Here is a 20053-nt window from a genome sequence, read left to right as displayed (position 1 = left end):
CTGACAGTGCTTACTTGTTTCTTAGGCAAAGTAAATACTGGCCTAAATATTTTGCCCCAGAATTCAACCTCCTGCCTCACTCTGTATCTTCTGCTTGTGACATAAAATATATTAGATTCCCTTCCCTGATACTTAGACATTTTCCTCTGTGGCATGCCTATTAAAGACTATTATCTTGATGAGTCATTTTGTCAGATGGTTTTCCAACAGGATTCCCTTGAGACAATGGGAAAGAGAGGGGAGATATGATTGAGAGACAAGTAGTCAGAGATGGAGAGAAATAGTTTGAAAGCCAGAAGCTTAGGTATTGGACCCATCATTACTGACCTGTGTCACCTCATCATCTTGTATCAGTTATATAATCTCATATCCTCTGGTTTGTTTCATCTGTAATTAAGAGCAATGCCCATCTTAGATGAGTGTTGTGAGAATTAAAGAAATAAACTATAAGAAAATATTTTAAAATATGCAAATAAGTGAGTGTATTTGTTTGTACCTTGAGGGCAACTAGCTGCATAAGGAAACAGGATACTAATAATACAGATACGGTCTCCTTCACCCTTTGTAACCTATCCTTGGTTTGAGCTTGCCAACTGAGATTTATTTCACCCTATTATTGAGGGAGTGTGTTGTGTTAGGTCAGAGGCTTCCTACAAGATACATGGAAAGAATGATTCATTCATGGCATGTAGTCTAGCTCTCTGGTTTTGTCAACTTTGCAGTGGGGGAACTCAAACATTTCTATTGGCCTCCACATGGCTGGTCCACGTAGGACGGATGAGGAGGAAAGAAGGTATTCATGTCTTAAGAACAAGCCACTCTTTCCCTACGGGAAGGTATTTGTATAAACATCCAATTTGTTGAGCACATTTAGAACGGCATTTCTTATGACAGTTGATACATAATAAATGATAACGTATAATCACCTTTCAGATTTTATGGGCTAAGCCAATGGGAATTTGTATGTTCTGTCCAGGATTTACATAGTTTGGTGAAGGAGGAGTTCCAAAATCTATTAAGTGGGAGAGGAAATTTATTTTCTTTAATAATATTTAAGGAGGCACTAAAGCTCTAGCTGCAGGCAAGTTCTAATTATTTTATACGTACCAGCTCATTTATTCCTCACAACACGACTAGGAAGGAGGTACTATCGTGTTGCCCATTTTACAAATGAAACGTAAACACAAGCGGTTCAGTGACTTCTCCTGTGGTCATTCACCAGTAAATGTAAAGCCAGATTCAAACCCAGACACTCTGGATCCAGAAGCCTTTGCTATTCACCTGAGAAAGCTTTTCCGAGTTCTAGAATAAGAAGTAGTCTTAGCACCTGAGGGTTTCTTAACCTAAAATAGATTTGGGGTAAAATATCAAATGCTCTCCCTTTAGTTACCTACATACGTTTCAGAGAAAATTACCTTTAGACGCACCAACCAAAATATGTGTATGAGGAGAAAAGTTCTCTTGTCTATCAGTTACAAAAACCCTCAGCTTTCCATTCTTTTTAGGGGGGAAAAAGCCTTTAAAAATGCTGATGAATACTGGATATTCTCCCAACTCAGAGTAGTGAGTTTGCTATTTTACAGATAATGTGGATGTTGGGATCAGTCTTCTGTACCTCAGAATGTCAACACATTTTCCCAAACTGAATTTATCAGTTAAATGTAGCCAAGAGATTTAGTTTATCTGAGTATCCTACAACGGAGAAATAGTTTACCACTGTTTTTACAGATTGAGGTAAATCTGACATATTATTGACATATGCTATGGATTTAATTTAATACCATAGTACAGATGTGTGTTCTGATAAGTTTTTTGTGAAATCTAGGCTACGATAGAGTTGTTTCAATATCTATGGGGTTGAAAATGTAGAGTTAGCAAAGGAAGTATTTTAATTAAAACAACATTTTTCCTTATATGCTCAGAATAAAAATAGGGGAATTCTTTTAAAGACTTACTATTTTTTCAATATAACTCCTGGGTTTTTAGGCACATTGAAAGAGGTTTGGGTTTTTTTCCCCCAGTTTTTTAAATCTACTAATTTTAGAATGATCAGAAATTAAAACTCAGTAGGTCTTCTGATTTTCTTTCTTTCACCTAAATTTATGCGACTCTTTAAGTTTAGCTATTGTTGTTTTTTTGTGTGTTTGTTTTTTCCATTGTATGGTTTAGGTATCCTGGAGATAACTTCAGTGGAAATCGGAGTTGTTGCCGTCAAAGCCATTAACAGCAACTATTATTTAGCCATGAACAAGAAGGGGAAACTCTATGGCTCAGTAAGTATTCTGCTTTAATTTTCCAAGCCCGCTGTAGTAAATCATTACCAGAGTTTTGGAATGTTTCCCTCAGACATTGAAGAGCTTTGTTATCATTCTATTGCTAGTAAATAGAGCCACAGTGGGCTGGTCACCAGAGTTTCAAGGGCTGGCAAAGCGGCTCTTGCAACTCTGTAATTTCCTCTGTTGTTCACCCATCAGTCTACCACACAAGCTGTTACTGGCATTCGTCAGTCTATGCTCTGAACTGTTAAAGGGTCAGACTCTCACGGAAGCATCTGGTCAGATTGGCACGGGTGCTGCAGACAACTTGGAGAAGAATCATTGAAAACAAAGATCTTAAATTAAGGAGGAAATCATATACTGTGTTTCAGAGCTGGTATTTTGTATTCTTTTAAAATATGAGACGGGGAGACAGATTAAGAAATTTACCATTTGTGTGCCGTGCAATCAACTCCAGATTTTTATTTATGTGGGTGACAATCATTAATTCAGTGATGGAGCTGGAATCCAGCCAATGCTTTGAGTACATATATCTCTGGTGTTTCATAGCAAGTATTAAGGCCTATGACTTCAAAATGTGTAAATAATCTTATTTTGTTGATTAGCATAAGGATGATGGAAGTGGCTGCCTACAGCCAGCAGGTCCCAAACTTCAGTATGCATCACAATCACTGGGAAGATTAAATCACATTTCTAGATTTTTTGATACACTAAAGCTGTGTTAAGTTCTAGGAATTTGCATTTCTTTTTCTTTTCTTTCTTTTTCTTTCCTTCCTTCCTTCCTTCCTTCCTTCCTTCCTTCCTTCCTTCCTTCCTTTTCTTTTGAGAGAGAAAGAGAGAGAGAGAGCACAAGCAGACAAGCAGAGGACGGGAAAAGAAAGAGGGAGAGAGAGAGAATCTCAAGCAGATTCCACTCCCAGTGCAGAGCCTGATGCAGGGCTCAATCCCACAAACCGTGAGATCATGACCTAGCTGAAATCAAGAGTCAGACACTTAACCGACTGAACCACCCAGGCACCTCAAGAAATGGATAATTCTTAAATGAACAGTGTCATCAAAATATTTACTACTTCTCTCATTTCCCCACTTTTTTCTTCTGTCCCAACACAGCTCATGTACTGTGCCTATGATGCTTCTTGAACTCTCAGATGTGTGAATTATTTTGTCCCATCTCTGTATCTAAAGTAGACGCCCACTTTCTAGCATAGCACCCCCTTTTACTTATCTGCAATAGGATTCATCGGAAAAATCTCTCATTACTGTGTTTAGTGTTTACCGTCTTCCCCCAATTTATTGTAAACTTCAATTGGGCAGGGTCTGCCTTGTCCTGCACTATACCCTCAGCACGCAGTCCATCCAGAGCACAAAGTCATCAATGCATAAACCTAACCACCTCTCCTAGCAGCTCATCCCATCATAGGCTGTACTCTCCACTTTTAGCCCATTTCAGAAAGAAGTCCATTTTCTAACCACAGTGCATTTGGTTTGCAATTTTGCATTACCACCAGGAAGAGTAAAATATGATGGCTTCAAATTAAATGAAAAATCTACTCAAACTGAATGTCCCTCTCAGGGTGGACTAGGACTAGGAATTTTGCACCGAAGGGTATGCCATCAAAAGTCATGAGGACATACCTAATATAATTCTGTATATCAGTGGCAATGCTTATAAATTCTTGTCATCTTTTTTCAGGTGATCTCCATTGATGCCAGAAACCTTCTTGAAAATATTAGGCCAACACTCAGAGTGATTAGCTAAACCAGCTCTTTATTCTATTCTGTATTGAATATTTTCCTCTGTTCCCTTTTGGGAAATGTATGTCTCTCTTATATTCTCATTATTCCTTCTCTGAATAATGCATCTATGGTATTCTTGGTTTCCACATGACTGACAGAATTAGGTTAACTAGAAAATGGTGTTTAAATAAAACAGGCTCTCATCCAGGCTGATTTAAGGACCAAAGAAATTTATGAGGCATCCTGAGGAAGTTTAAAACCTTTCTCTAAACTACCAAAACCCTACTTTTGAGATCTTGCTCTAGCCTAGACTTTTTTTTTTAACTTTAATACTGATGATTCGCCTAAATGCTATAAACACATAGATTCCTAGGTCCCTCCTCCAGAGATTCTGATATATTTGAGCTAAAGTGTAAATATTAAAAAACACTTGAGATGAGGAGTCTGCCACAGGTATACCTCACTTTAAGAGACATTGCTCTATAAATTTATATTGGGGAGACAAAATAACTACACATCCACTGCTCTTTTCTATATACAGCTCTGTTGTGAATATGAAGTCATCTCGGGGCACCTGGGTGGTTCAGTCAGCTAAGTGCATCCAACTCTTGATTTTGGCTCAGGTCATGATTTCGCGGCTTCAAGGGTTTGAGCTCCGCGTTGGGCTCTGCGATGATGGCATGAAGCCTGCTTCGGATTCTCTGTCTCTCCATCTCTCTCTGCCCCTCCCCGACTTGCACTGTCTCTGTCTCTCTCAAAAGGAATAAATAAACTTTAAAAAATAAAAATAAAAAAATAAAGTCATCCCAAAAACCTCAGTCCTCCCACAGTCTCTAAACTGCGCCCCCTTTATTAGAATAAATATAACTATGTTAAAAAATCATCTCTGCTTTGAAAGCCACATAGCTTTAGACAAACTAAGATGAATAAATGGGGAAAAAAAACATAGGAAGGACTTAAATTCCTTTCTAATGCAGAATTTTTGTCACATTAAAATATTTACCTTAATTTACCGATTTTTCTCTTTCAACCAAATGAACCATTTGAATGTTACACTTCAATATTACTTTATAGAAGAGAAGCACATTGGATAAATAAATTCCAGGAAACCAAGCTTAAACTAGAAACATGAACATAATATATACCTGTTTGTGATGGCTCTGATAATGTTCAAAATTAGGATCTAGTTCACAGAAACCTGAATATTTAAACATACACACAGTCAGGAGTTGAGAATTTAGTAACTTTTTTTTTAATCCCGAGGTGAGAAAAACTGTTTGAACTGCCCAGTAGAGGCCAACGAAAGATGCCTATAATACCCTTGGCTTGAATTGGAAAAGGTAGAACCAGAAGAGCAAAAGCTCCAATTCTTGAGCTTCTTACCTGCTTTAGTGTGGGTGTAAGGGAAGAGGGACATTTCCAAAGCCAGAGTTTTGAGATTAGTGAGGTACCTCCTCTACATCAGTAACTCCGGAGTGAGACACTGGATCTATGGAATGAAGGAAAATCAATTCTTGTCCCAAAGACCCCTTAAAAACACATGGTCACCTGTAAGAAAGCCAAAGGACTGTGACAACTGAGTGGAATTTCTGAGGGTCAAAGTCTCAGGTTTATACAATATACACAGTGATCAGTCACCATGTTTGTAATTTCTTTGATATGGTAATTCACAAAGCAAGGCATTTCCTGTCCTAATTTTCAATCATTCCTAGAGCTCAGAGTAAAATCTGTTAAAATTCCAGGTTATGGAGAAATCTAGTATTTTTAAGAAAGGAAGGCATCCCTCCACCCCTCCCTGGCCTCTTGATTATCTAGAACTATTATGATTTTCCTATAGGATCTGTTTTCTTACCAACGTGGATGTATTTATTATGGATTTACAGGCAAAGTCTGCAAACTTGAGAAACACAGGTTTTTCTGTAATTCTATTTTTCTGATGAGACCCCATGGTCCTTACTCTGAAAACAGGATTGATTGTAACACTATTGTTTGTCATTGGCTCTTCACAAATACCAGTAGAATCTTTGCTCTCGACAATCATTCTAGGCACTTAAACCATGTCATATTCAAAACACACTAGCTTTTTAAAGGGACCCTAATATGTTTATGATGATCAATTAAAATGAATCATGAGCCTTCAAACACAGAATCTGCTTTGTGGTTGAGTTTTACTCTTCTGTTGTTGATAATGTGCCTTAAGTGCACAACTTAGGTACAAATGGTAACAGCAAAGAAAGCTCTTGAACTGGAGTTCTCCGGATGGTTTGTGTCAAATGGAATGAAGTATCATCATCACAGAAATAAAAGATTCTATTTTTCACTTGCAGAAAGAATTTAACAATGACTGTAAGCTGAAGGAGAGGATAGAGGAAAACGGATACAATACGTATGCATCCTTTAACTGGCAGCACAATGGGAGGCAAATGTATGTGGCTCTGAATGGAAAAGGAGCTCCCAGGAGAGGACAGAAAACACGAAGGAAAAACACCTCAGCTCATTTTCTTCCAATGGTGGTCCACTCATAGAGGAAGGAATGTTTGTGGATACAGCAGAACTAAAGGCCCTTTCGCCAGGACTAGTCGGTATTCTTCATGAAGACAGTAGCTCAAAAGGCAAAGACACATTGCAGATGTCTGCCTGCTTGCAAGAAAGGAAGTCTTTGAAGGTTTTGTACTCACTGCTGACATATGATGTTCTTTTAATTAGTTCTGTGTCATGCCTTATAATCGAGATAATAGGCAGATTAAATGGGATGGAAGTTATTCCTAAGTGAACAACACTGTGGCTGGGTTTTTGGTTACGTTTTTGTTTATGTTCTTGTTTTTGAACCTCTGAGATAGAACTTAAAGGACATGGAACAATCTGTTGAATGATCTTCGGGAAAGTTATTTATGGAATACGAACTCGTATCAAAAACTTTCATTGCTCATTCAAGCCTAGTGATTCAATGAGCAGTAGGACACGCAAGCATTTACTGGAAAGCACTTGGGTCATATCATATGCACAACCAAAGGAGCTTTGGGCGTGGCATCACGGAAGAATTGGATAAGATTTAAAAATGTAAACATGTTAGCGTAAAACTGTTCTAACAAAACAAATAGTATGGTATGCTTGTGCATTCTGCCTTCATCCCTTTCTATTTCTTTCTAAGTTATTTATTTAATAGGATGTTAAATATCTTTTGGGGTTTTAAAGAGTATCCACAGCAGCTGCCCTCTGATTTACCTTTTCTTTTTCTTCAGCACACCCCATGCATGTTCATGACAAAGTGTTTTTAAAACTTGGCAAACACTTAAGACTAGGAGAGGAGCTAGGGAAGGAGGGTGAGAGCCCCATGTAGTATCAGTTAACTTAATATCACTTCTGCAACAAGAAGAATCAACAGTAAATATGACAGTGCTGGGGCATGGCTTGATGAGACATATCTGCCATCATTTAGAAAGAGCTATCACTCCTAAGGCTTCCTTTCATAAAAAATAGACCAGAACGCCAGATTCTTTTCTCTCAGTATATCCATGGGTCTCCAATACAAAAAGAAGGAAAATTGTGAAGTAAATTTTAGTAGCCTAGCCTCATTATTTGCTAATGATTTTTTGCCATGTCTCACAGTAGTAAGTGATGAAGAGGCTGTCTGCATATATAAGAACCCTTTGTAAGTCCCACATAGCACATCTCCCCCAAAGGAATTATCAAGGAATTTGAAGTGCAACCCTTCCAGGGGCTTAAACTGAGCAAATATATCCTGGTATATGTCTAATCACATACAGAAACCTGTTCCAGCTATATGGCTTAGTCATTACAAAACCAAATAAAACTTATTTTCTGTAAATTTAAAGAGCTTTGGAAGATTCCATAATGTAACCATATCAAAATTCATTTTGTTAGAGCAGGCATAGAAAACAATACATAGGAATATACCAGTCATCGTCACATTGTATTCCACTAAATAAACACATAAGCCTTATTTGCAGTGTCTGTAGTGATTTTAAAAGAAAAGTGTAGAAAAATACTATTTGTTTTAAATACTTTAAATCATAACTATAAGATTATATTGATGCTGCGGTTTTATCTTCATATTTCTTGTTTTGAAAAGGTCTGTTTATTTTTATTGTTCAGACACAGTATTTTGGTACAAGGGAAAGACTCACTAAATGTCTTTGTACTAAAGTTTAACCTCTAGAAAGGCTGGTGTTTTGTGATCCTCTCTTATAACTTCATTGTGTCGATACTTAACCAGCACTTCCAGTTAATCTGTTACTTAAGAATTAGTTTTATTAAGACATTTTCCCATAAAGTTATTCCATTACAGGTCTTTATTTTTTTCATTCCTTAAAAAAGTTGGAATTTCAAAAGATATGCATTTGAGGCAGAGTGTTTTGGCTTATGGCTAAAGTTGCATTTCAGAGCATTTGGCTTCCAACTTGCTTCTTGACAAATCAGATTCTAAAAATGTTTAATTTTTGTGGTTGGAATCTGTATGTTAAAATATAATTGGTAACTGAGTCTGAGAGTTGTAATGCAATGTATTGCTATCAGAACTAGATTATCTTTGTTCTTTTATTTTAAAATAATAATTGCACCTGACACATGAACACGGACCACCCAAAACCAAAATTAAACGTTTGGTAAGACAAATACAGTATTAGATGACTACACTAACAGCAAACAGGGCACAAACTGGATTCGTATTTCACATAGCCATTTAGATTACCAAGGAGACTATGTGTAAACAGGCATCATTATTGCACTCGAAACACTAAAACAGCTTCTAGCAAAATGTATCAAAGCTTGCAGAAGCCAAAAATAGAAAACATATCCCTCACCTCCCCCCCAACACACACACACACACACACACACACACACACACACACACACACACAGATAAGAACAGAAACAGTATGGTAAGGAGTAAGGAGATTCTCCTGCATTTAAAAATGGCATCTTTGCTTGATAATTGAGACAGAATTCTGGTCCCCTCTGCAGCTGGATTGTGCTACTGAAGAAAAAGCAGTTCCAGTCCGGAATATTATATGTTAAAAAGAAATCATCATGATTTGGGGAGCTCAGCCTCTGTGGGAAGTGTGGCCCCTGGCCATGATGTCAAAGCGTGTCAGCCACAAATGTATGTCCCCATCTGAGTGTTGGTTCAGAGAAGCCTCCTCATAAAGATATAGAATCCCTTCCTCCTCCTACCTCCCAAAAGGCTGAACAGTGTATAGTATGTTACATTTAAGTAAATCAATAAAAATGCTGGGAAAGGAAAACAGAAATATTGTCCTTGTTTGTTTTATTAGCCTATACCTAACTATACCTGGGAATAGAAAGAGAGGCTCTAGTGTTCTATGCATGGCAGGATGTGGTTAAATGCCCCACAGTCCCAAACAACAACAAAAGAAAAACATCACTCAAACATTTGTAAGTTTTCCTTAATGTTTTACATGTGTGAGTCAGCTATCCTTACTCTAATAACAACCAAATGCTTTGGATTTTTCCTAAGTATTCAGGTCCACCTAATTTACACAGTGGATAAAGAAGGATGAATTGAAAACAAGGATGGCTTGTGAAACAATGAAAGACTTTTGGAGGAAAGCCAGGAGGCTGCAAAATCTGATTTCAAGGGGAGAGAATAGGCCAATGAATTTGATTTGAGAAGTAGAGACAGAAAAGCATATAATTATGCAAGGTGTGTCCAGGATCCAAGAAAAGTTATGGACACTATCTAAATTGGTCAGCATTAATACTGCACAGTTCCAATAATTTGGACATTGTTCCTTCAGGATTTATGATTATTCAGCAAAAATAAAATTTACCCTTTCCTTATCAGTGAAGGCATTAGCTGTCCCAAACTTTGCTTAAAAAAGTTAACTGTAGGAAACCATGAAATACTTACAATACCTCGTGCATTAGAAGTAACCCATTTACATGCAAACAAATACCACGTTGAATAAGAATTCTTGTCTATTTCACTTGACAGAACTTTTCCAACTTAAAGCAGTAAGGAAAAAAGAGGAGTATTTTGGAAGCGTACTGGAAAGAAAAGGACAAGTCTGAGTTCCACTGGAACTGGGATATGAGGCAACTAAGCTCTGCCTCCTCACAGGCACTCATTTCCTCTTACCTCAGACTGGCTTTTTTTGCTGGGCTACTTACTGCTTGCCACCGATTTCCATCCTTCCAACTCTGAAACCGCAAATCTCTTTTTCTCGAGATCTCCAAGTGCAAATATACTAGGTGTGACTGTTACTGGCCAGGTGTGGAGAGCATCACAACCTCTAGAGCAAACCGTCTGGCATGCGGACTGGCCAAGTGTCAAGCACATGACCACAGAGCTGCAAGGTGCAGTTTCTGCCCACAACTGGAAGTAATGAAGAACAGTGTACCAAGGAAAGGGCAAAGTGCTGCACAGATGCAAAACCCAAAACAGTTCTTAGTTATATCAGTGAGACCACTGACCTAATCATGTATCTCTTTTTAAAACATAGATCTTTTAATCTTATATTTTTCACTAATTCTAATTAGCCTTCATCTAATTTGTTCAAATCAGAGACATCTCAAGATTGTTTTTCTTTTATGCATCTTTTATAATGGAAAGATTATATTTGTTTTGCTTTGTTCTAAAGCCAAGAGAAGGACCCTGAATGTAGCCAGGATCACTGTAATTCTGTAAACTTTACGGAATAACAGATGAACGAAAGTTTTCACTAAATCAAAAGGTAATTCTTCTACTCAATACCAACCTCTATCATAATAACAAGAAAAGTTATTTAACTCAAGAGTATATCCCAGTATTTTCAAGTCTATCAACATGTAGAAAAAATTTGCAACTCAAATGCCATTCGTTATTTAAAATATGGAATAAAAAGGAGAGAAAAATAAAAAAAAAACCTGCTTTATATCTTTTACTACGTCTTTTATACATTCACTATGAGCCAAAGGAAAACCTTATAATATGCATGTCTCTCTTTTGCTGATTAGGATAAAACACAGAATGTCCTTGCAAGGGACTAATCTACTGAAAAACACCTTTACAAACACTATGTATTCATTAAAATGGAATAATCATGATCAAACTAATGAGATCAAAGGAACTGGTCTCATTCCTAAGTGGCTATTAATGAATATTCCCATGTGGCTGTTCCGTGATAGCAGCTAAGGGCAACAATTCCATACTCAAAGAGAGAAGCCATATGTCAACCATATATGCATGTGGCACGTATTATCTTACACATTTTTATTATCCCCCATAAAAGAGCCTATATTCATTTTTTAATACAGGCCATTGCATCCTCTAGAGATGAGCACAGGCAAATGAAGAATCAAAACATCCCATGTTCCTCATTACAACTGTAAATTGAACATATGCCTTCGTACAACTTAGGCAGTGACCCCAGCTACAGAGTAACCAACAACAGTCAGGTCTTAACCCTCCTAAGGGTTTGTTTTTAATTACCTTATATACATCCTAAATGACTAAATAATCTTACAATTTTCTAAATTAGTTATCATTTCTGTGCTCAATTTAAGCTGCTGACAATGCAAAGATTCCTAGGTCTTTCAAGGAGCAGTAAATTAAAATCAGTGTTTCATAGGTATTATTTAAAAAACAACAACAACAACAACAAAGACTGCCCTTTATGGTTACAGCAGACATTCAGGTGAGAGGTCACTTATCAATTCAACATTAAAAATGTTTTAACATCTGCTATTTAAACACCAGACTTTTCAATATCCATTTTTTTTTCAGTGACATGATCAATATATTCAGACACTAATAGTATTTCAGCCAATATCTGTAAAACTGATATGAGAAAAAAATCTGTATTTAGGGAGCTTTGCAACTAACAAAACACTGAAAAATGGTATTGCAAATAAGCAAAGATACAAATGATATCTTATTTACTTTCCTAATAAATTGATATTAAATGTAAAATGCATTGTATCCTCATGCAGGAAACAAATGAAATTTAACAATATTTAATAATATTTTTTAAGTCAGATTACATAATGTTCCTTCTCATCCTACCCCAGGGAAGTTTTGCATTCCATCCTCTAAAATCTCCTGACAAACACTCAAATCCCCACATTTCAACTGCAACATTTTCTCTTTCCTCATTTTTAACTCCAGGTGATATCAAATAGCTATGTGAAATCGACTTCCTTATTAGACTCACAAGAAAAGACAGACTTTATTTACACCCATACCTACCTTCAGCTGCTTCAAACAAGTAAAGACTCCACAATAATAATGTTAGTAGAGATTGTTGGAGGCCTCTAATATTGAGTGCTTGGAATTGTTACATTCTCCTTTCTGGTCATTATTATTCCTATTTCTCTCTATGGTTATAAATATTCCCTAGTGATAAAAATTAGTGGTTCCTAATCATTTAAATTACTCATCTCTACTTTTAAGAATAAAAGAAAAACAATTTAAACATAGGACCTACTAGGGGCTGTAGTCCTAACTGCCAGCATTTTAGGATATAGTCCTATTAAATAAATGGGTGGTGGGTACTAAGGAGGGCACCTGCGTTGAGCACTGGGGTGTTATATGTAAGTCATGAATCACTAAAACTATAGTGGACCTCTAACCTAGCATGACTTGTGTCCTGATAAAAACAGCAAACTTGGACACAGACACGCACTCAGGGAGAACACCATACAAACGCAAAGACAGGGACTGGGTGATGAGTCTATAAGCCAGGCAACACCAACAATTGCCAGTAAACCACCAAAAGCTCTTCACTCTCACAGGCCTTAGAAGGAACCAACCCTCCCGATACCTTGATTTCAGACTTCTAGCATTCAGCCAAGTGAGACAATGAAATTCTGTTGTTTAATCCACCAAGTTTATAATACTTTGTTACGGTAGCTCTAGGAAACTAATAGAGAGTCCATAACTTAAGCCCCACAGAAATCAGTTAGGAGGATGTTTGACACATTGGGAATCATAATGCTTTCATGTCAGTACATAGAATTGTTTGACATCAACCGTCATATCAAACAACCTGTAACACACTCCTAAGCCATGTCCCTGAGAAGTCCAATGTACAGTTTTGCTCAATAAATCTATACTTATGCCATAGATTTTTGGAGTGTCCCCACAATCATGTCATACTTTCCTCACAAATTTTGTGGTTTCTCAATGACCCCAAATATGATAGATTCAAAAAACTACACTTGACCCAAATCTCAAAATGGTAGTTAGGTGAGTTTGATGTAACCAGAAAATTTAGTGGGAAACAGACATACTTTGGGGAGTTCTAATTTTTTTTTAAATCTTGACCTTCTTTGTTTACTAGAGGAACAACAAAAAACAATCAAATTAGTACGTACAAATATAAATCTACATATGGTAGCCTCCACTAATTTCTGACAATTTTATGAATTAGCATCTCCATTATTTTATGCAAAATATTTACAATAGACTACAACGAAGACGTGACGATAACATAATGGAATTGGCTAATATATTAAAATGTATACGTCTAATGAATATTGCTCACTTCAGAGAATATTAGGAGACCATATTTATGATATTCTTCATCCTAAAAATCAAATGTTCTCAGCTCCTACCTCCTTTTCAAAGCACTGATTTGATGCCGGGGACTTTCTGTTCCATCCCATCCATAGTAGTTTATACCAAAGATGGGCACCTGTGCTCACACTCATTTACAATCCTAGCTTTTATCTTTTTAGTCTTAATTTCCCCAGTAGAATTACACAATTAGCTTTTGAGTCCGAATACATTACTGAACTTGTTTGTATGATCCTACTGTTGTGCAACCATAAGATGGATGGCTAATAAGGGCCATCTTCAAAAACTTTAGTAAACCCATCCAGAACCAAAAATGTATAAAACAATGAAATGCTTGTGTTATGTACTCAAAAACTACAAGGATCTTCTGTAAATATAGTCCCATTTGCCAAACCGTTTCTCCTAATTTGTTTATTCCTCCTCCTTTGATCATTTCCCATCCGAACTTCCATCTTCTTTTGTACAACTAGTAATCAAATAAGCAAGAAGCTAGCAGGCCTTCAACAAAACAGACATCTGCTAGGCAAATAAAATAACTCCAGGATAATCCAATGCTGAGTCAGTGCTGCATTTAACCACAAGAAAACTCAACATTCAAAATATCACAGGTTGGTTCCGGGACACAACATAATACCATCACTGGAAGGTTTGTCCAAAATTTGTCTCCTATATCAAACGCAGTAAATTAGCTGAAAGGTTGAGCTCCGTCATTCGGCTCTTCCCCCTAATTTTATAAAGGATAAGACTGAGGTTCATTTTCCTTACCAGAGCTCCATGCTAGGTAATGAATGCAGGTCTCCTGGTGCCCAAATCACTCTTCCTTCCATTAGATGAGAACTTTGCCAAACAAAAAAATAGAGAACCACACCATTTACAGTCCAAGGCTGTTTTTTTTCAATGTACGTCTAAGGATAATGAAAGTGTTTCCTTTAATGACACATCTCCTCTTATGGATGCTTTTTTGAGAGGAATAGTATATATACTTTGAATCAGAGAGATAGAATTTTTTTAATGTTTGTTTATTTTTGAGAGAGAGAGAGACAGAGAGAGAGAGAGAGAGAGAGCGCACATGCGCAAGTGAGCAAGCCTGAGTGGGGAAAGGACAGAGAGAGAGGGAGACACAGAATCTGAAGCAAGCTCCAGGCTCTGAGCTGTCAGCACAGAACCCGATGTGGGGCTTGAACTCACGGATCACAAGGTCATGACCTGAGCCAAAATCAGATGCTTAACTGACTGAGCCACCCAGGTGCTCCAGAGATACAATTTTTAATCTTAGCTCTGCCATTCTGTAGCAGTGTAAACTTAAAAAAGTTACCCCATTTAAGATAAAAATGAATGAACAGGGGCGCCTGGGTGGCGCAGTCGGTTAAGCGTCCGACTTCAGCCAGGTCACGATCTCGCGGTCCGTGAGTTCGAGCCCCGCGTCGGGCTCTGGGCTGATGGCTCGGAGCCTGGAGCCTGTTTCCGATTCTGTGTCTCCCTCTCTCTCTGCCCCTCCCCCGTTCATGCTCTGTCTCTCTCTGTCCCAAAAATAAATAAAAAACGTTGAAAAAAAAAATGAATGAACAAAAAAAACTTGAATAATTCCTAATGTTGGGAAAGATATTTGTTAACTGTTTTGTGTAATGACTGGTAAGCAATAAGTACTCAATACATGTTGGTTTTTTGCCCTCTCATTGGTCAATTGTTAATATTTATGAAACATGTCCCAATGTGCTAAAATAATGACTGGGTCAAAATCTCTACATTACTCCGGATGTTACTTCAATACACAGATTCCAGGTTTAACTTATGATTCTTCCTTTCTTCAAATCTTTTTTCTGACCATTGAGTAGATCATCACTGTATATTAAAATCAGCTTCTCCGGCATTGTTGGTTACTGGGCTCTGGGCCAGCTTGTGAGGAAGTACTGTGGTTTTGAAGTATGATTTTCTCACCTGAATAAAACGGGCTTTCTGAGGCACTGGAGCAAAGGAGGCACAGATAATATGAAAAGAACGTAAGCATGGACATAGCTTTCTTCAGATATAGAGGTGACATTGTCTGTGGAAAGTCTGGTTTGAGAACAAGAGGGATCGACGTTTTAAAATATTCACTTGGAAGGAAGAATAAACACTATGAGCGCAAGGGTTTCTAGAGAAATTATAGAGGTTTTAGTTCAGCAATGTTTTAGCAGTATTTCAGCTTCCCTCTCCCTCCCAACTAATACAAACCTCACTTTCATAGAAAGTGAAAGTGACAACTATTCAGCCCACAGTAAATAGTAAATACAAAAAAACACACCAAGATTATTTTTCATATTCTCCACTATATGGCCATCTACCTTCTGTTACATTTTTAATCCTTTTGCAAACAGTTTGGGAAATGAGGGAAGGTATGCCTATCTACCACCTTTGTTTCCCAGCTTTTAGCATCCCGAATACTAATGGGAGGTACACTCCCATTATGTACACTGTACAGTGTACATTAGGTACACTCCCAAATGCTCTTTGCAGGACCGAGGCACTCATTCCCTGGGTGCTAAAGGCAAGTTGCACGCTCCCCCTGCCTCCTGCTGTGGCAGTCACATCAATGTCAGGTATTAAAGCCTTGCCCCCTTGCTCAGTTGGGAATAAAGCTCATCCCTTATTTGACGGGTCATCCCCGTGGGATCAGCTGAGACATCTCTTGTGACTTCATCTCAGATCAACTTTTTTCGCTCTGCCTACAGCTGTTTACTTCACCTCTCACAGGTGTTCGTTCCAAGAGCACTCCCCCATAAACTTCCTACATGCAAACCTCCATCACAGAGTCCGTTTCTCTTGGAACTAGATCGAAGACAGCCTGTAAGTGTAGTTTGTTTGTTTTTAAGGTAGGGACTATTTGACAAAACTGCAGCAAAATGACTACCCCTTCTTCTGAACGATGGTTGCCTCAGTTTTAACTTAAACAACATGTGAGTTTAATAAGTCCACCAGAGAAACCTAAGGATGCACAACACTTCCTAGGAATAAATTGATGTGGGAAGCAGCAATGTTTAAGACTAGCATGGAGAGAGCCAGTAGCATAAGAGATTGGGAATGGGTTTGCCAATCCAGTCGCAGGATATGAACTAGAGGTCAATGGGCAGTAAGCTAAGCGCAAAACCATACAAGGGCAAAACGGCAATTGTCTAAAAGTCTTTCCTTTTTATTTTTTGACAGAATCCGCAGAGAGAAGTTATGGTAGATGCGGTTCTATTGTGGAAAGCCTAAGGATTAAAAAAGTACACTCAAGCATTTTAATCTTTTTTTTAATGTTTATTTAGAGAGAGAGACAGACAGACGGAACGTGAGCAGGGCAAGGGTGGGAGGAGAGTAGAGAGAGAGACACAGAATCGGAAGCAGGCTCCAGGCTCCAAGCTGTCAGCACAGAGCCCCATGTGGGGCTTGAACCCATGAATCAGGAGATCATGACCTGAGCCGAAGTCAGATGCTTAACCGACTGAACTACCCGGGTGCCCCAAAAGTATACTCAAGACATTTTAAAAGGAATATTCCCAAATGTTTCTTTACAGGAAAAAAAAAAGTCAGTATAAAATGAGACGTGTAGGTATATGAACTTCACTGTAAGAGGGTTCATTTCAGTTTACCAGGAGTCCAGAAAGCCAAGGATGCTATTCCCAAAACTACAAAAAGTTCCAGAGCAGCCCCTCCAAACAGTTTCTGGAACCTAAGTATTTGTATTTTTCTAAAGAAAATCACTGATAACAATTTGCTATTATTTTTTTTCCCCAATGTGCTATGTTGAAATTCCATTACTGAGAGCCTCAGACATCATTATCCAGGACAATTCCCTATTATTATGTTGGAAATGGAACTTAATTTTAGGTTTTCAATTCCAAGTCCTAAGCGGGAACTAAATGTCACAGAACAAAATGTCACGCAATGAGATCGGATACTAAAATATGTGACAGTAACCAGATGTTTCCCTAACAATTACCACATAGCAAAGGCCAGTCAAAGAAATGAGGTACAGTGTTTCTCACAAGTCAGAGGGCCTCCACATTGTTATGTGATGCTGGTATTTGCCAGTTTATATTCTGGTGAGCATACTCTAGATGCCTCTGAAGAAACACAGAACACAAAACACGATTATTTCTATGAAAGACTTTTGAAAGAAATTACTTAAAGAATTCTCAAACAGGGCAGTATCAACAAGATCCAGGTTCTCATTAAAATATAAAGCAGACAGAAATAGGTCCCTAATCACTCGACTAAATCCTTATCACCATCATCTCTGCCTTAACACCCTCCTGTTAACTACTTTACCATTTGTGAGGCATGACAAGAGGCAAAAAGAAACAGGATTTAGGAGACAGATGTTCAGCTCAGAGATGAAGAAGCAAAATTAGAGTGGACCAAAGAACAAGAACATGCTGCCTTCCACCTTGGATACTATTTATGACCAGATCCCTGAGTCTCAGTCCTTGGACTGGTTCCTCAACATTAACCAAAACCTGCAAGTTTCAGGGAGCAAGTGATTTGTTTTCAGGACTGATAATTCCTGTAGCCTCTTGATACACAGTTTTAATACTGTGGTAAAATGGTGGCCAATAGTGAAACCAAAGATGAAAAACAGAAACATTCTTCAGGCCCAATAGAGATAGATACCCAAACTTCCATGAGACAAGGGTAAATATTAATTTAGTGGATTTATTACTTTAATGGATTAAAAAAATATTTCAACAACTCAAGTCAGAAATGGAATATAGGGAATACACAGCCTTCTGATGTGAGAACAAACTTAGATTAAAACAAATTTTAGAGATAGTTATATGGTATAACAATTTGATCCAAGAAAACATAAAATATATTTAATTCACCTTACATGTGCAATGTTTCTTTTCTGGAGGTTCTAAAGTATTATATGAACTAGTATATTTGTATTAACACGTATAAGTTTAATGTAGGATAGGACAACAATTTGGGAAGTGTTTAAGTTCTAAAATGTATCCTTGAACCTTTTAAAAACTTCACTCCCCATTATATCTAAGATCTCCCTTGGCAGCTAAAACACAATATACAATATGTTGGGTTCTTAAAAAAATATTGAGTTTGTTAATAAATCTTTTTTTTGGGGGGCGCCTGGGTGGCGCAGTCGGTTAAGCGTCCGAATTCAGCCAGGTCACGATCTCGCGGTCCGTGAGTTCGAGCCCCGCGTCAGGCTCTGGGCTGACGGCTCGGAGCCTGGAGCCTGTTTCCGATTCTGTGTCTCCCTCTCTCTCTGCTCCTCCCCCATTCATGCTCTGTCTCTCTCTGTCCCAAAAATAAATAAAACGTTGAAAAATAAAATTAAAAAAAAAATCTTTTTTTTTTAACGTTTATTTATTTTTGAGACAGAGAGAGACAGAGAATGAACGGGGGAGGGTCAGAGAGAGGGAGACACAGAATCTGAAACAGGCTCCAGGCTCTGAGCTGTCAGCACAGAGCCCGACACGGGGCTCGAACTCACAGACCGCGAGATCATGACCTGAGCCGAAGTCGGCCGCCCAACCGACTGAGCCACCCAGGTGCCCCAATAAATCTTAAAATATAAAGGTATATAGTATTCCTCTTTTTCCACTTTGACAAAAATAATGAGGTCTTTATACTCATTATTGCTGTCTTCAGCAGACTTGGTTATGCAAAACACAAGAAAACAGGTGGCTCCATCAATCTGGAAAGAAACGCCAACATCCATCTCTCCATGATTTAGTGCAAGTCTTAACTTGGCATATTTAATTGCTACATGGCATTCCATCTTAAGAAAATAACATTACTCATTTATTCATCTATCTTCAAATGGATGCACATCTAGTTTGTTTCTAAATTTTTATAGCCAGCGATGCAGTAAAACATCTCATGCAAGTCCCTTGGGGTACAAAGTCAAAAGGCCTCTTCAGTGCGCAATTAGAGACGGACTCTAGGGTTTTATCACCTTTGAACTTTCCCATATATTGTCAAGTTGCTCTCCAAAAGAAAAAAAAATTAATTTTAACATGGTTTGTGTTTTCATGTCATTTTAAAGAAATTCTTCCCCATCTTAACGTTATAAAATTTTTCTTACAAGATTTTTTCTAAAAGTTCTGGAGATTTCTTTCCTATTTTGATTTTCAATTCATGTGAAATTTATTTTTGTTATAGTGTGGGATATGGATACAAGTTTATTCTTTTCAACATAGACAGCCAATAGTTTCCCTACTTACTTTTAGGTCCAACCTTATCATATATATAGGATAACCATATATTTTTGTTCATAGAAAGCAAAATGCTTTTGAAATTAAAGGGGTGATTGTTAATAATTATGCCCAGACAAGCATAAGCAAAAATTGTCCCATGCAAACTGGGACATAGAGTCATTTTACTCATAAATCAAATTCAAATATGTGTGTCGTTCTATTTTTTGACTATTTGGTTTCCTCTGTTAAAGCTTAGATGCCTGCAGCTGCAACACACAATTTTAGTGATGAATTTATAATGCCAGATAGCGGGGCACCTGGGTGGC

General features: G+C 37.7%; 1 protein-coding gene across 1 annotated transcript in view; it reads left to right on the top strand.

Moving 5' to 3' along the window:
* Nucleotides 1-9283, top strand: part of FGF10 (fibroblast growth factor 10) — an 83830-nt gene extending 74547 nt beyond the window's left edge. The window contains exons 2-3 of the mRNA XM_058719292.1: nt 2170-2273; nt 6341-9283. Of these exons, the coding sequence (XP_058575275.1) occupies nt 2170-2273; nt 6341-6538 (302 nt within the window). The 3' untranslated portion in view covers nt 6539-9283. The remainder of the gene's footprint in view (nt 1-2169; nt 2274-6340) is intronic.
* The last annotated feature ends 10770 nt before the right edge of the window (nt 9284-20053 follow it).

Source organism: Neofelis nebulosa, chromosome 1 (assembly GCF_028018385.1).
Source record: "Neofelis nebulosa isolate mNeoNeb1 chromosome 1, mNeoNeb1.pri, whole genome shotgun sequence".
NCBI classification, from domain to species: domain Eukaryota; kingdom Metazoa; phylum Chordata; class Mammalia; order Carnivora; family Felidae; genus Neofelis; species Neofelis nebulosa.
The sequence above is the reverse complement of the archived record's forward strand: the minus strand, read 5'-3'. Positions and strand labels throughout refer to the sequence as shown.